At 43.6% G+C, this 16992-nt stretch overlaps 1 protein-coding gene across 4 annotated transcripts in view; it reads left to right on the top strand.

The window, feature by feature from the left end:
• Positions 1 to 16992, top strand: part of SMURF1 (SMAD specific E3 ubiquitin protein ligase 1) — a 106503-nt gene that overhangs the window by 66351 nt on the left and 23160 nt on the right. For 3 of the 4 annotated variants that reach the window (XM_059414428.1, XM_059414427.1, XM_059414429.1), the window contains exons 2-7: positions 10117 to 10155; positions 11311 to 11419; positions 13118 to 13251; positions 13412 to 13477; positions 14707 to 14782; positions 16237 to 16478. In XM_059414428.1, the coding sequence (XP_059270411.1) occupies positions 10117 to 10155; positions 11311 to 11419; positions 13118 to 13251; positions 13412 to 13477; positions 14707 to 14782; positions 16237 to 16478 (666 nt within the window). The remainder of the gene's footprint in view (positions 1 to 10116; positions 10156 to 11310; positions 11420 to 13117; positions 13252 to 13411; positions 13478 to 14706; positions 14783 to 16236; positions 16479 to 16992) is intronic. The other variant, XM_059414430.1, reaches the window with a different exon arrangement.

Raw genomic sequence — 16992 nt, 5'->3', positions numbered from 1 at the left:
CTAGTTTATTTTTACCCTAAGGATATCCCATTTATTCCAACTAGATATCCCATTTTCTAGATGGGAAAAGACTATCCTCCCCCCCCATTGGATTATCTTGGCACTTTTGGTGCAGATCAATTGATCTCAGACCTATGGGTCTATATTTGGATTTTCTATTCTGTTCCATTGATTTTTATGACTGATTTATAAATATTTAAGTGAATGGCTCACTGAATTCTCACAAACCAAACACAGGTATCGTCAGCACCCAGATCAGGAGATAGGCTGGCCAGTTCCCCAGATGCCTTCCTCATGATCCTGTCCAGTCCCTACCTTGTCCCCCGTTAAAGGTTAATCACACTTCAGCAGTATATATTAGTTCTGTCTGGTTTTGTGCTTTGTATAAATAGCGTTGTATAACGTAGATTGTATCTTTCATTCCATATCATCTCAATTTATGAGATTCCTTCCTAATTTTGTGTGTAGTTGTAGGTTGGTTCGCTCACTGCTCTATAATATTCCGTTTTGTGAATATTGCAACTTATTTATTCACTGTACTGTTGATAGGTGTCTCATTGGTTCTCAGCCTTTGACTTTCGCCAACTGCTGTTATAACCATTCCATGTGGCGAACATATGTATATGTGTGCATTTCTGTTGATTATGTGCCTAAGGGTGGACTTGCTGGGTCGTTATTATTATTATTATTATTTTGAGAGAGAGAGAAAGAGTGGGGTGGAGACAAGGACAGAGGGAGAGAGAGAAAATCATAAGCAGATTCCGCACTCAGTGTGGAGCCCGATGTGGGGCTCAATCTCGCGACCCTAAGATCACGACCCGAGTGAGCCAAAAACAAGAGTCAGACACCTAACCGACTGAGCTTCCCAGCTGCCCCTGATTTTTTTTTTTTTAATTTAAATGATCTTTTGAATCTAGTGTTGGCCACATTGATTTGAAATTTTTAATGTAGTAACAGATTGTTTTCTTCTTCACACTCAGTTGTCTTGACGAAGGAGCATAATTCATTGAACTCAGTGGTTTTCATTCATGACTGGTTTAAGTTCTTGTCTCCATCACTGACTTCGCTGGGTCACTTAGAGCAAGTTGCTCAATCTCCTGAGCGTCGATTTTTCTCAACTAAATTGAGCATAATGATTTTGCCCTGACTTACACTGTGATGCAAATAATGATGAGCTAAGTAATTATAAAAGATTTTATGATAAAATCGTGCAAAAGATACCCTTAAATACTTCAGAGCTTTAGAACTTGGTGCTATAAGATGATAAATAGAAAAGAAATGATAAGGGGCTTTGTTCTAGAAGATTATGGGTTTTATTTTATAACCTTGCATGGGGATACTGGCAATGTGTTCCCCTGCTTACTTTTCGGTTTTCTGTTGACCTTTCTATGCATCCAATTAATAAAGCCTCATTTGTCAGCTTAGTAACTGAAGGAGAGAAAATGCTCAAAGAAATTTCTCCTGCTATTATTTGTTAATTATTACTTTTTTCCTCCTTGCCTGTTTGTTTTATATCTGTTTCAATGACCAGGTTATAGACTAATTTGCTTACTTCTAGCTGTCTTTCCTCTAAATCCCTCAATTTCTCTCACTCTCAGTGGTTATCACCTTGTTTAAAATGACTTCATCAGAAGGACACAGCCCAGGTAGGTGAGGATGTTTGGAAGCCTGCAGGTTTCTCCTCCAGTTAGCCCTGGATTAGCGCCTATTAACAGAGTTCATTCCTGTCCTTCTAGGGTGACGATCAGATATCATTTACTCAATGACAACCTTTTTGGGGTTAAAATTCATTTCCTTCCTGACAAAGTTGAGTTTTATTTTATATTGTACAACCTTAGGAAGAATGCTTGAGAAGTTAGTTTCAAGCAATTGCTATTAAACCAAAAAAAAGTATCTTAATTTACTTTTCTTTAAGGCCAAACCCTGAGGAAACAAACTGACAGCAAGCCCCAGACTTTTAAATTTTGTTTTGTTTTGTTTTGTGCTTCATGGAACCTTCAGCGTTAGAACAGGACTCCACCTGGCGTGGGGTGATCACCAAACATCTGTTAAGAGGTTAAATGGATTTACCTCTCAGAAGTAGCAGCTTTTATGTACTAGCCTGACTCGGGGTGGGGGGGTGGTGAAGTGCTATGATCTTTTAAAGCCTTAGCTTTCTCATCAGGAAAATGAATATAATGAAAATACTCCATGAAATTGTGGTGTTGAGTTAACGCAGTCGTGCATGTCAGATACTTAATATACTGCACATTACCTGGTGAGCATTCAGTAAATTTCAGCTGCCGTCTTTACACTAAAGGGACTTAGATTGTATTTTTTAAAGTTTCGCAAAGCATTGACAAAGTTTCCACATCTCCCAAACTATTCCCCTGGATTCCATGGATAAGTCTCCTCGGATGTTTTTGGTCAGATGGTTGCCTGGGATATATAGTCCGCTTGCCAGCATGGTTTGGGAAGGTCACGTTGCATAGCGCTCCTTGATTGCCGGTAATTAAGTCACCATGAGCTTTGCAGGAGCTGAGACAGTAGACGCAGGGGGCTCAGGTGTGGGAGTTCATCAGTGTCACTGTGTGTGGTGTTTGACATGCGGACATTTGAAAGGAAAAACAAACTTGTGTAGAGAGACATCATTGGTAATTCCCTGAACTGATTACTTTTGGAGTAGAACCTTAACTATTGAGATAAAACGGTCTCTAAAAACAACTTGGGTTTTCCTGTATTCTAAGACACCTGTGTAGTCAGTCCCCTAACTGTAGATGCCTTGGGTCCACTCTCCTGGCTGAAAGATGTACCATTTGGCTAATTTAAGATAGAAACATGGTCTGGAGGTAGAAAAGGCTTTAGATGAGGTCAGTTGTGTAGCCTGTGATGCTTGGGAAGAACTCAAACAGACGCGAGCAGTGGCTTTGGAAATTGCTGCCCGTGAGGCTGGCTTGGGTCATTCTTCCCACAGGAAGGAGTCTTCGTCCAGTCCATCCTGCAGGAGCAAATCCAGGGTGTCCCAAAAAGCAACACTTTACAATTAAAATTTAAAAATCAAATATGTTATGTATCTTCTTGGAATGCAGTGGTCTAACCAGTCCCTGAAGACCATCCCTTGAGATGTAAAAATGACTTTGTTCGTTAATGAGGGCTTTTGTTCAAATGAAAATTTCCAAATGCCCTCTCAGTTTGTATTACTGGTTTTTTGACATATACTTAATTTCTCCCTTGTTGAAATATTATGTCTGGCTTGAAATTTCAGGGGACTATGTTTTCCCTTAGTGTCAGCCAGATGTCCCTAGTGATACCTCAAGAAATAGCGTGAACCTGTTCCCAAGAGCCCCAGGGCGAGGGACCCCTCTACCCCTGACGGAGGCAGCCGCTGGGAGCGGGGGTGGGGGGTGGGTGGCGCTGGCCAAGGGGTCTCCCTCATTTAGCCGTTCCTTCATGCATTTCCAACATTTCCTGAGAATTCCACTCATCCAGGCCCTGTGCTGCACGGCAGGGATGTCATGATTCAGGAAGATCGTCTCTGCCTTCTTGGTGTTGATGTTCTAGTGATGAGTTCAGGGGAAAATAAAAAGGTTATTACAAGGGGCGCCTGGGTGGTGCAGTCAGTCTGACTCTTGATTTGGGCTCAGGTCGTGATCTCAGGCGGGTGAGATCGAGTCCCACGTTGGGCTCTGTGGCTCTGCGTGGAGCCCGGTCAAGATTTTCTCTGTCCCTCCCCGCTTACATTCTCTCTCTCTCCAAAAAAAAAAAAAGAAGAAGAAAAGGTTATTTGTCAATTCATTTATTCAGCAAGCATTTTAAAAGTAACCCCTGTGTGCCAGGCGCCACACCAAGTGCCCAAGACAATGGTGAATATAAAAATCACAGTTCCTTATTCCAGCGGACCCTCTTATAAGGGAGGAACAGAGTCGAAGCAGCGGACAAGGAGAGGATTTTATTTATTTATTTTTTTAAAGATTTTGTTTATTTATTTGACAGAGATCACTAAGTAGGCAGAGAGGCAGGCGGAGAGAGAAGAGGAAGCAGGCTCCCCGCGGAGCAGAGAGCCTGATGCGGGACTCGATCCCAGGACCCTGGGATCATGACCTGAGCTGAAGGCAGAGGCTGTAACCCACGGAGCCACCCAGGCCCCCTGTGGGAGAGGATTTAATCTTAAAGTGGTAGCGGCCATTCGGTTGCTGTGATAACATCGCGTGGGATGGGCTGGAAGGGGGAGGGGTGGCTGCTGCATCTTTTCTGAATCTTCATCGTTTCACCGAGAAAGAGGGGAGCAAAAATGACACCTGCCTTGTCTGTCCGCTTGCCAAATGCTGTGAGGAAGAGGTAGAAAATACCGTACATAAAAGGGCTTTGGAGCCTCTAAAGTCACAAGAGTGGTGTTGCTGTTGGTGGGGACCCAGGGGGCAGGCAGAGGAGCAGGCCAGCCCCCTCGGTAATTCGCTGTCACTTATCCCCAACATAGGAAATTCTGGCATGTGATTAGGAAATCATGGGATGTAAGAGACATGATGTGTCCGAACTAGAGGGGGACCCGAGAGTTGGAGTCAAAGCAACCAGGCAGTGGTCTACGCTGAGAGAAATAGACTTCATTTTCTGTTCATTGTGCCCTCAGAAGCTCATTCAGAACTGGCGTCTCTCGACGGAGTGGGATTTTAGGCTGCGCTAAATTACAGTTTATCATTTTACCTCCTAGAGTGTACAAGATCATACTGTTATTCTAGTGGGAGAAATCATAATTCCTTTAACTGAACCAGATTCAGTATGGCCCTAAATGGTTTTAACACAAAAGGGAGGCGAGGTTGTCTTTGCTGATGCTATTGAGATTTTCTCCACTTCATGAGGTAATCACATTCCACTGGAATGAGCCTTTAATTAAAACATCGCTAGTTTTGTAAATATGAACAAAGATCCGTCTTTTTGAGATGTGAGCAGAATTCTTCTAGTCAAAAGCAGCCCGGCACCAGCACCTTAGACAAACGAGAGCCAGGAGCTGGTGGAGAATGTTTGAGGCCGAAGAGGGGAGGTAGATTGTTGGGGTTAGAGCATGGCAGGACTGGAGTTTTGCAATGGGAAGCCAGTGTGGAAGGAGGCAGGAGATTTAAATTTTGAAAAGGTTACTAGGTGATGGCTGATGTTGGGGACTTGAACAAGGGTGGAGATGGTGAGTCGAGACACTCCAGAGAGATGGAGAAGTAAAAGCATGACACATGGATTTCTGGCTTGTGCAACTGATGGGTGTAGCTGTCTGAAGTAATGGATCCTGAGAGAGGACCAGCTTTTTAGGCCGAGTGGGAGGATTTCAGCTTTAGTTTTGGACATCTGAGCTTGACGTGAGAGCCTTTGAGACATTGAAACTGTGGGAGAGAAAAGAGAAGTTGAAGGAGACAACATCTGCAGAACCATTTGAAGGGAGGTGGAAAGATGGCGGATTTTAAATTAATGCAAGAAAATCAGTAGCTTTCCTATATCCAAATAACAGAAAACGCAGTGAAAGGAACACTCCCCTTCACAAAATTATCAAAACTCACTGAAGCATAAACCCAATTAAAAATGTGGGAAACTTTTAGGAAATACTTTAAAACCTCACTTAAGAGTATTAAAGAATTTAATAAATGGATCAATGTACTACATTCAAGAATGTGAGTACTCAGTATTGTAAAGAGATAAGTCCCCTCAAATTTATTTATTAAGTAATTTTTTTTTTTTAACTTGCTCAACATGATTTGAAAGTTCAGTGGGAATAATAAGCATGAGCAAGTAGTCAGGAGAATCTTAAGGAGAGTTAATGACGAGATTTCAGGGTCGTGAGTTTTCTACTTACACATTTCCAAGTTTTCATTTTTTGTAAGTATTTCTTTTGTAATTACAGAAGCAAACCAGCAGGGGTTGTAATGAATTATGATCTAGCCACGAAGGAGACCAAAGAGAGACAAAATGTGTGTGTGTGTGTGTGTGTGTGTGTGTGTGTGTGTGTGTCCATCCCTTGGGAAGGAAGAGCATAAAGAAATGAAGAGAAAATATTACTACTGACTATATAGAGGTAAAAAGGATAATTAGGTATTAGGGGATACCGTAAACACCTGTAGGCCAACAAATAGATAACCAAAGTGAAGCTAATAGAATTCTAGAAAGACACAAACTACCAAAGCTGATTCAAGAAGAAATGAAAAAATCTGAGTAGACATGTAAAAAGTGAAAAGATTGGATTAGTAATTGAAAACACTTTCCACAAGGTAAAGCTCAGGCCTATATGGCTTCCTGGCAAATTCTACTAAATGTTATAGAAAAATGAATACCATTTCTTCACTTGAAGAAGAACTAAGAGGGGCGCCTGGGTGGCCCAGTGGGTTAAAGCTTCTGCCTTCGGCTCAGGTCATGATCCCAGGGTCCTGGGATCGAGCCCCACATCGGGCTCTCTGCTCTGCAGAGTGCCTGCTTCCTCCTCTCTCTCTGCCGGCCTCTCTGCCTACTTGTGATCCCTGTCTGTCAAATGAATAAATAAAATATTAAAAAAAAAAAAAGAACTAAGAGTGAACAATTCTCACCTATTTTATGAAGTTAGTGTCACTCTGGTTAAAAAAAACTATAGACCAATATCCATTATGAATGTAGACAAAAAAATTTTGATAAATTACAAACAAACTGAATATAGCACGTAAAAGGATTATGTGCCATAACCAAGTAGAATTTATCTCCGAGGGGCACCTGGGTGGCTCAGTGGGTTAAGCCTCTGCCTTTGGCTCGGGTCGTGGTCTTGGGGTCCTGGGATTGGGCCCCATGTCAGGCTCTCTGTTCAGCAGGGAGTCTGCTTCCCCCCACCCCCCCGCCTGCCTCTGTGCCTGCTTGTGGTCTCCATCTGTCAAATAAATAAATAAATAAAATGTTGAAGAATTTATCTACAAATGCAGGTTGGTTTACCACCTGAGAATCAATGTACTGTATCATACCAATGGATACAAGACAAACACTAAATGACCATCTTAGTGATGCAGAAAAAGTATTTGACAAAAGCTAATGGCACTTCATGATAAAAACACTCAACAAACTAGGAACAGAAGGAAACTTCCCAAGCCAAATATAGGGCATCTACGAAAACCCCCAGCTAATATCCTACTCAGTGGTTGAAAGTCTGAATGCTTTCCCCCTAAGGTCAGAACCAAGATGAGTGCCCCACCCCTGCTGTTCAGTCTCGTATTGGAGGTAGTGGGCAGTTAGGCAGGAGAAATTTTTTAAAAGTATCCAGATTGGAAAGGAAGAAGTAAAACTGTATCTGCAGATGGTATGATCTTTATACAGAAAATTCAAAATAATCAAGTATTAGAGCTAATAAATGAGTTCAGCAAAGTTATAAGATACAAGTTGAATGTACAAAAACCAGTTGTATTTCTATACACTAGAATCATCTGAAAATGTAATTAAGGAAACAATTCCATTTGCAATAGTACCCAAAAGATTAAAATACTTAGGGAGGGTGCCTGGGTGGCTCAGTTGGTTAAGTTGCTGCCTTCGGCTCAGGTCTGATCCCAGGGTCCTGGGATCGAGCCCCGCATCAGGCTCTCTGCTCAGCAGGAAGCCTGCTACTCCCTCTCTCTCTCTCTACCTGCCTCTCTGCCTACTTGTGATCTCAGTCTGTCAAATAAATAAATAAAATCTTTAAAAATAAATAGATAAATAAAAAACACCATCAAGAAGATGAAAACCCCCAGAATGGGAGAATATTTGCAAATCCTATATCTGATAAGGTTAGCTTCTCTATAGAAATCTACATATTTAGAATAAAGAATTCTGACAGAAAAAGGCAAATCACCCAATTGAAAAATGGGCAAAGAAGTTTAAATAGAAATTTCTCCAAAGAACATTTACCAATAGCTAATAAGCACAAGAAATGTCATGAGTCATCAGAGAAGTGCAAATTAAAACCACAGAGATGAAGAACCACAGAGACAGACAATAACAAGTATTAGGGTGTGGAGAAATCGGAGCCGTCAAGATGTTGCTGGTGGGACGATGAAATAGTGCCAGTGCCATGGGGAACAGCCGGGCACTTGCTCAAAATGTTAGACGTAATGCCTCAGAGATTCCCAACAAGAAAAATAAAATCTAGGTCTGCATCCCAGCTTGTATGGGATCACTCCCAATAGCCTGAAATTGGAAACAACCCAGATGTCTCTGAGCTGATGAATGGAGAAAGAAAATGCAGTCTGTCCGTACAATAGGGCATCACTCAGTTATGGAGGGGAACCAAGTACTGATTCACGCTACAACATGGGTGAACTTTAAAAACACGCGCCGTGGAAGAAGCCGGTCACAAAATGCCACATACGCTGTGATTGCTTCTGTGAACTGTCCAGAAGGCAACTCCACGGAAACATACAGTAGCTTAGAGGTCGGCTAGGAGAAGGGTGAGGAGTCCTAGCTAATGGGTATGGAATCTTCCGGCAGATGAGGAAAATGTTCTAAAATCGATTGTGGGGCTTTTGCAACCTGTGAATATACCAAACCCCACTGAATTTTATGCTTTAGATGAATTGTATAGTATATGAATTATCTCTCATAAAGCTGTGACGTAGAAGTATGCCAAGTGAAAAGTTGACGGAACAATGTATATGAATATACATAAAAATGATATGTTAAATGATATGTTCATAGCAAAGCACTGTATTCTTAAAAACTGGCAAAATTTGTGGAGCGCTGGAAAAGTGACATTGGTGTGTTTTCCCTTGCGGTGGTAGCTTTAATCATGGAACAGCTGGCAGAACAACATTTTTTCACAGTAATTGATGCCGCCTTGTCGTTTAAAATAATGATAACAGCATTTATTATATTCTCTCTATGTGCCAACATTGTGCTAAATTTTTTTTAGGATTTATTTATTTATTTGAGAGAGAGAGAGAGAAGGAGGGGGCAGAGGGAGAAGGGAGAGAGAATCTCTACCCTTAGCCTGGAGCCCCTCGCCAGGCTCGATCTCACGACCCTGAGATGATGACTTGAGCTGAAACCAAGAGTCGGATGCTTAACTGACGGAGCCACCCATGTGCCCCTGTGCTAAGTTCTCTCTCTCTCTCTTTTTTTTTTTTTAAGATTTTATTTATTTATTTGACAGACAGAGGGTCACAAATAGGCAGGGAGGAAGGGAAACAGGCTCTCCGCTGAGCAGAGCGCCCAATTCGGGGCTCGATCCCAGGACCTGAGCCGAAGGTAGAGGCTTTTTTAACCCACGGAGCCACCCAGGCGCCCCATTGTGCTAAATTCTTAATACGCATTTTTTTCATTTGTGTGTCACATCACTTGGTGGCGGTCTCATATTTTCCATCAGTCTCCCTTGCTTTCTCTTATCTAGCATTTGCGATATTGTGTTATTTCTCCGGATGTCCAAAATGCAGTTCCTTTTGTTGCTCTCAGCAGGAGCTATAAAGTAAATATTGTAGGTCTTAATTTGAATTGGCGTTCATGTGATTCTGTGTGGTTCTAAGAGCATATTGATAAATTTATCTCTGTATGTTTAACATTTAAAGTTTAAATGAAAACATCTTATATTTGTTACAGTTGATTTCCAATTGGAGGAGAAAATATTTTCTAGTTACTTGTCAGGTTTTTTGTTTAGCATAGTACTAAACTTGAAAGATACTCACTGGCAAAGAGAAGTTCTAGATTTTTTTTCCTCATTGCAAATGTAGACTTAGGTCTCAGTCATTTGTGCTGCCCTAACAAAATACCATAGATGACATGGCTTAAACGACATGTATTTCTGGTTCTAGAGGATGGAAAAGCCTAAATCAAGGCGCTGGCGGATGTGGGTCTTGGTGAGGACCCTTTTGTGGCATTGAGACAGCCACCATCTTGCTGCGAGAGCAAGCTCTGGGGTCTCTTCTTGTTGGGGCACTAATCCCACCATGAGGGCCCCACCCTGATGGGCTCATCTAAACCTGAGCACCTCCTAAAGGTCCCACTTCCAAACGCCAACACATTGGGCTTAGGGCTTTGACGTGAATTGGGGGCCATTGCGGGGTTGGGGCAACACAACCCAGACCTGGTGGGTGTGATGGCAGTGAACAACTTTTCGCTGATGGTGGTGAACATCTTTTCCATGAATGCTAACTCTAGATTTCTGTTTATTTTCAGTATTATGTGCCAAGAACCTTGCAAAGAAAGACTTCTTCAGTAAGTACACACCTGCTTTTGCTCTCTTAACCACATTAATATTCCTCACATGTTTTTGCAATGTCAACTTTTAAAAAACTCCTGGGTTTATTCCCCGGAAGAGTTCTGCCCTTTGCTGAATAGATCTATCATTTGACCAACTTCATTTCCAAGTTGACTACAATGCAGAGGCTCCTTAGCTGCGAGGCATGGAGTTAATAACTCATACCAGAAAAATGGTCTCTCTCATTCCCTGTTCCGGCTGCACCCTGTTTTCTGTCTTTCCACCCATCAATACATTGCTTTCTGCTGGATGAAGTGTTCTCAGCTCAAATACACACGAGACATTTGTTCTATAAAATAGCTGGGTTTGAGTCAAATTGTTAGTCAAATTTTAGAAATTAAATCACATCTTGAAAGCCTCATGATGAAAGGAAGTATAAAAAAAATAAAAGTGCAAAAGATAGAATGGTGATCCTTTTCTGCAGGAAAAAGTTAACCCTTAACTTAAAAAAATTCAATAGAGCAGGTGCCTGCAGCATGAAATTTTTCACTCTTTCTGATTCTCACAAGAGAGCTGCTCAACTCTTAAGTGGTATTATTCACACTTTAAACTTGGGCTTACGGGCTTTATTTAAGTAGCTGGGAAGCCCAGGAGTAGTGGCCCCCATCTAGGTGTATCTTTAAAGCCCTGTGCTACCTCTTGGATCGTGTAAATCCATGTGATTCACATGCCAGCCTTTAGGAACCTTCCTGATTAAGACTTGTTGAACACTTGTGTCCATAGATAAACTAGACAAAGATCAATAAACAAGATTTCTAGGTTATTTTTTAGAGAGTTTAAATACAATTAATTATAGACCCCTTTTCTTCCAGCTAATTAGCCCGCTTCGTGATCATCGGAAATGAAATTTTGAATTTAAACCTTTTTCTTTTTATCGTTTTCTAGCCTCTAAAAATCTGCGAGTGCCATTATACTGAGTTGCCTTTCTTAGGAAGCTAACTAGCAAGAACTTACTTTGCTCATCAAATTGACCCTAAATTAGTAAAATGCAGCAGGGTGATCTTCACCAAATTAGATGATCTTGAAGCTCTCTGTAGCCTGTAAGGCTGTGTTCTGTGTCCTGTGGATGGATCTGTAGTCTCATCTAGGTGTGGCTGTCCTCTCTCCTCTAGGACTCCCCGACCCCTTTGCAAAGATTGTGGTGGACGGATCTGGGCAGTGCCACTCAACGGACACTGTGAAAAACACGTTGGACCCCAAGTGGAACCAGCACTATGATCTGTGAGTCAAATATTGTATAAGCCGTTTGGGGAGCCCCAGGAAAGTAGGTATCTAGCTTTTAAGAGAAGCATTTAATAATAAAGATAAAAATGATTTACTAATTTCTTACTGGATGGCCAAATGGATACATCCTGCCTAATTTTAGAGTCCACATACCTGGAAGTTCTTGTATTTGACATTTTCACGGATTTTTATGGTTTGCTTCTGTAACTGTGGTTTTCAAACTTTTCGATCTCCTGGCCATGTTAACAGGAAAAATAGAGGCCATAGTTCAGGTCCTCTGTATGCTGTTTTGTTGTTGTTTATCTTTTCCAGTGAAAGTCTAAACTTGGTTGTAGAGCTTTACTTTATTTATTTTTAAAAAGATTTTATTTATTTATTTATTTGAAAGAGAGCGAGAGAGATCATGAGCAGGGGGGAAGGGTAGAGGGAGAAGCAGGCTCCCTCCGAGCAGGGAGCCCAATGCAAGCCTTCATCCCTGGACCCTGGGATCAGGACCTGAGCCAAAGGCAGACATTATTAATTAATTAATGTATTATTTTCGGCATGTCTGACTGGCTGAGTCTGTGGAGCATGGAACTCGGGATTGTGAGTTCGAGCCCCCCACGCTGGGTGTAGAGATTATTTACAAATAAAATCTTTTAAAAAATGCGTTATTATTCATACTTACTATGCAAATGTATTATGTATATTTCCATCTTTTAAAATCCCATTTTTGGGTGCCTGGGTGGCTCAGTGGGTTAAGCCTCTGCCTTCAGCTCAGGTCATGATCTCAGGGTCCTGGGATGGAGTCCTGCATCAGGCTTTCTGCTCAGCGGGGAGCCTGCTTCCCCCTCCCGCTCTGTCTGCCTCTCTGCCTACTTGTGATCTCTCTCTCTGTGTCAAATAAATCAATAAAATCTTAAATAAATAAATAAATAAAATTAAACCCCACTTCTTAGTACAGGTAGATTTTCTAGAAGAGAAAATACCGTTTGGTATGGTTGAATGTCTCTCAGCCTATGCAACCATCAGAGAATTTACCTTCGTTCCTAAGATGGATTGCACTTTGAAAACCGCTGTTTTACATCCACCTCCATTTTCGTGTCCCTGCTGAGAAAATTTCATCGAAGGAATGTGGAGTGATTCTTGGTTTCGTAGGATACGGATTGCGCTGAGTTTGGGTGGGATGTTTAGGAACTGGATTCCAAGACTCACTGCAGTTACACTCAAGAATCCCAGGTGGCTTGGAGAGGGGTGGTCACTCCTTGTCCCGAAAGCTGCCCTCTGTGGTTGACTTGCACGGGCAGCAGCTGGGGTGTAATGTCTGCGTTAGGGCTCTGTAGTGTGCCTCCGGTGGATCTTTGGGTTTGTAAGGCCCCTTGGTGCAAACTGGTATTCTGCAGTGAAGCCTAATTGGTGGGAATTTATGAATCCTGCGGTTGTCCTTTGGAGCTGTGCAAATACAGCGAGTCTCTGTCCTCAGATTATTGTTACGATGCAGTTATGTCCATTTGCTTCTTCTATAACTGGCTGGAGGCCTCTTCCCACACCATCGATGTGAGTCGATATGTATTTATTGAGTGCCCGTTAGATGTGGACCAGAGGGCCCCCATCGTGTTCAAGGAGCTCTTCTGTACCAACAGGTCCATCAGATGAGCTCTCAGTGGGCTATCCTAACTCAGAAAGACAATTAAACCAGAGTTTGCACATTTTCAGGTATGTCGGCAAAACGGATTCCATAACCATCAGCGTGTGGAACCACAAGAAAATCCACAAGAAGCAGGGGGCTGGCTTTCTGGGCTGCGTGCGGCTGCTCTCCAACGCCATCAGCCGATTAAAAGATACCGGATGTAAGAACCAAATGCTTTTCTGCCTCTCCATCCAACCGAAGAAGGCTTATGAGGCATCTTTTTTTTTTTTTTTTTCCTTTTGAATACTGAAATACACAATTCCTGCCTTCCTCCCTAGTTAACATTTCCCTGGGTTAAGTTTTGAATTGTTTGTTTGCAGACCAGCGTTTGGATCTATGCAAACTAAACCCCTCAGATACTGATGCAGTTCGTGGCCAAATAGTGGGTAAGAACTTTCTCATCTGTATAAAGAGATGCTTTTACAGACTTTCACATTCGGCGCTTCCTCACCGAGAAAGCACACGCAGGCACTGACAGTGGTGACTGATGTCAAAGGACAGGCCACATCCGGGGCCATCTTTTCAGCACTAAAAACGTTCATCTTGTGTGGTTTTCTTATTTTATCTAATTCCCTTCATCCTGTCATCCCAAGTTGAGGACCATGACTAGGCTCCCAAAAGATTTCAGGTTAGAATTTCAAATATCATTTGAAGCACCTCATTCATGGACGATTAATTTGTCAATGTCTCTTCCAAGGCACATGATAAGAAATGTGGCCACACATGCGAGGGCCAAGAACTGGTTTCTTCAGGAAGACCTACTGTGTGTGTGTGTGTGTACAAAGCAAGGATGACTTCGGAAGACGTCCACGTAATCGGGATTTTATAGAGTTAGGACTGAACTGTGGAGGAGGGAGAAGAATGAGATATGCTAAAGTTACAAGTGTTGGCAAGAGGTATCCCGTTGGAAGCGCTTTCCCTGTCAGGTGGCTTGTTCTGTTATCCGCCTCATTTTATTAGTGTTTTAGGGTAATTCCCACGTGCATTGCAAGGAGGTGGAGAAAACCCAGCAGTTCAGCAGCATACCCGAGTGAGTTAGGACCCCAAATCTTGCAGGCACTGTCTTTGAAGAGACTTGACTCAAAATAAATGAACAGGTGGTTACGCATCCTGAAAACTGTCGTAATGAGAAAGTTCTCACTTAATGCTTTTCCGTTTGTGATTTCTTTTTCTCCGGGGAGTGGTGTGCCGGGGGAAAAAACGAGTATCTAGAAGCAACGTTATACGTGTGTTTGTTGTTCACAGTAGGGATAGAGGATAAATATTTAAATTCATCTAGACTTTGCAGATACTGGAAGCGCTCTCTGTGTCATTAAAGATCTTCCTTAAAAATGAGGTAACTTAGAGGAAGCGACTATTGTGAATCTGTTATCTTTTATGGGGCGGGTGAAAACGCAGCACCCCCTTCTCCGCATTTCCCAGGACTGTTCCAAGCGGCTCGCAGAGTCAGTGCTTCATACTGGAGAGCCTGGCAGTAGATACGTTTCTGTGTGTACACGTGCCTCGCTTTGTGTAGTAATAGCGTACGGAAGTTACACATTGGCAGTGGCTCACTGTGTGACAGTTGTATGAAATGCCGCTGGTTTCTAATGCAACACGTTCTTCTCTGTTTTAGTCAGTTTACAGACACGGGACAGGATAGGCACTGGAGGCTCCGTGGTGGACTGCAGGGGACTGTTAGAGAACGAAGGGTACGTATCCCCGTGGCCGTGCCCGCTCGCATCTCTGCAGCCCTGGGCTCTCTTCGTCCCTGACTGTAGCCTTTGCACCTGCGTGCTGAGCGCGTGGCATGCAGGAAAGCACTTGGGGCTACAGGCCGGGTTTCCCTGTTTATAAAGGAAGCTGTACAGATGAGTGGCACCATGCCCGCAAGATTCCTCGGGATCCAATTCAAAGAGGTTTTCCCTGGCCAGAGATGGGAGTTTGAGCATCAGTAAGAAATATAACTACAACAGACAGGAACACATCAAATATATGAAAAATTCTCAACATGACACTGAACAAAAAAAGCTGTGAAACACTTAAAATTTTAAAAACGCTATGGTCACTGTCCTAGTTTTGTGATGCCCAGGTGCCTTCATGGAGCTGGGCAGCAATCATTAATAGTTGCTAAAATACCACCAAAGAGAGGTGATCTCACATTGACGTAGCTCTTGGAAATCCGGTCGGAGGAATGAGCCGACCTCCCCTGCGGGAGGGCACAGAGCAGTGTCCAGAGGGGGCGCTCGGTAGAGTGTGGGCGACTGCGCCGTCTTGGACATCACAGGAGGAATAAATAAAAAGGAAGAGAATCTACAAATTAATAATAAAAGAGATTTAAGAGCCCTATGCAGTGTGGGGACCTCTGTTAGATCCTGATTAATGACTGGAGAATTTTGGACACTGGTGTTTGATGATATTAAAAAAAAAAAATCAATGCCCCTTTTTTCATTTGTGATCATGGAAAAAGTCCTTATCTTCTCGAGATTATATGCTGTAAGGATGAAACGGAAACACGCTGGGATTGGTTTCAGGATAATCTAGCAGAGAGCAGAGGAGTAGCTAGGAGCTGGCTGTTGTCGTAGCTGGACGATGAGTCTGGGGGGCTGGCAGGGGTGGGCCGTGGAGGCAGTCTCTCAATTTGTGCATGTTTGAAAGTTTTCAGTGTAAGATGCTTCTAGAAACTACTTGTGAGGGGAATAGCCTATTAAGGTAAATTGTCTTCAGAATTGTTCGGGAGGTAGAGATGTACGCTCGAAAATACTTTAAGTCGGTGCAGTGCTTTACATAACCGCGAGTTCTATTATACAGTAAAGTAATGAGGGAAATGGAGTATTTGGATTTGATTTTAAAGCCAGAAACATGAAATCTCACTCCACGAGCTCCTTAGAGCGCAAGGTCGGGTTATCAGTCGTTCAGCTCTCCCCATGCCCGCATCCTGCACGTGGCCTCAGTCGTGCTTCCCGCAGGGTTCCCCTTGGCTGCTTGTGGGTCTCGAAGAAATCTGTCTGTTTAAACAGGACAGAACGAATTTCCTACATCTGGGTGCTGGGCGCATCTCTGTGGAGGGAAAGCCCAGTAACAGGTGTGGGGGCTCCGCGGTCAGTTTTTAGGTGCTTGTCTCGGGCTGGGGGCCCCATGCGCGCTGTGCTGCTCTCCTTTCTAGAACCGTGTATGAAGACTCGGGGCCCGGGAGGCCACTCAGCTGCTTCATGGAGGAGCCGGCCCCGTACACAGACAGCACCGCTGCTGCTGCGGGGGGAGGGGACTGCAGGTTCGTGGAGTCCCCGAGTCAAGATCAGAGACTCCAGGCACAGCGACTCCGAAATCCCGAGGTCCGGGGGTCTCTCCAGACGCCTCAGAACCGACCCCATGGCCACCAGTCACCAGAACTGCCCGAAGGCTATGGTGAGAGACTCTACCCCGCCATCCCCCTTAGTAGCTGCCGTGGCTCCTTTTGTTGTGACTCGTCCGTGCCCCGACTGCCCGTGTGGCAGAGCCGGGCCATACGGCGGCTGTGTCAGAATAAGGACAAGTAAAAAAGGTGGTGATAAATCGTGAATGTGTCAGCAACTGCTCTGCTCTCCCAGTTTAGCAATCGTGTGAACGTTTCAGGCAAATGAAGACTAAAATAAATATATATATATATATGCAAGATGATGCGTGGGCTGGATGGGTACGTGCAGCACACAGTGGCATGAGCGTGGGAAAGCCTGCGCCGGGCATGAGGGGAAGGGCGCATCTGACCGCCCTGAGCGGAGAGCCCGGGGAACGAGGAAGGTATGGAGATGCGCAGAGAGTAGCAGACGTGAGAGTGGCCATTGGTGACTGGGCTCAGGCGGAGGGCAGTGCCAAGGGGGCTATGTGTCCTGTGCTTTGCGGGCTGTGGCCGGGGAAGGGGCGCACCGCTTCGGCGGGTGGG

The sequence above is a fragment of the Mustela nigripes genome, chromosome 11 (genome assembly GCF_022355385.1).
Source record: "Mustela nigripes isolate SB6536 chromosome 11, MUSNIG.SB6536, whole genome shotgun sequence".
Lineage (NCBI taxonomy): Eukaryota > Metazoa > Chordata > Mammalia > Carnivora > Mustelidae > Mustela > Mustela nigripes.
Note: the sequence above shows the minus strand (reverse complement) of the source record. Positions and strands in the feature narration are given on the sequence as shown.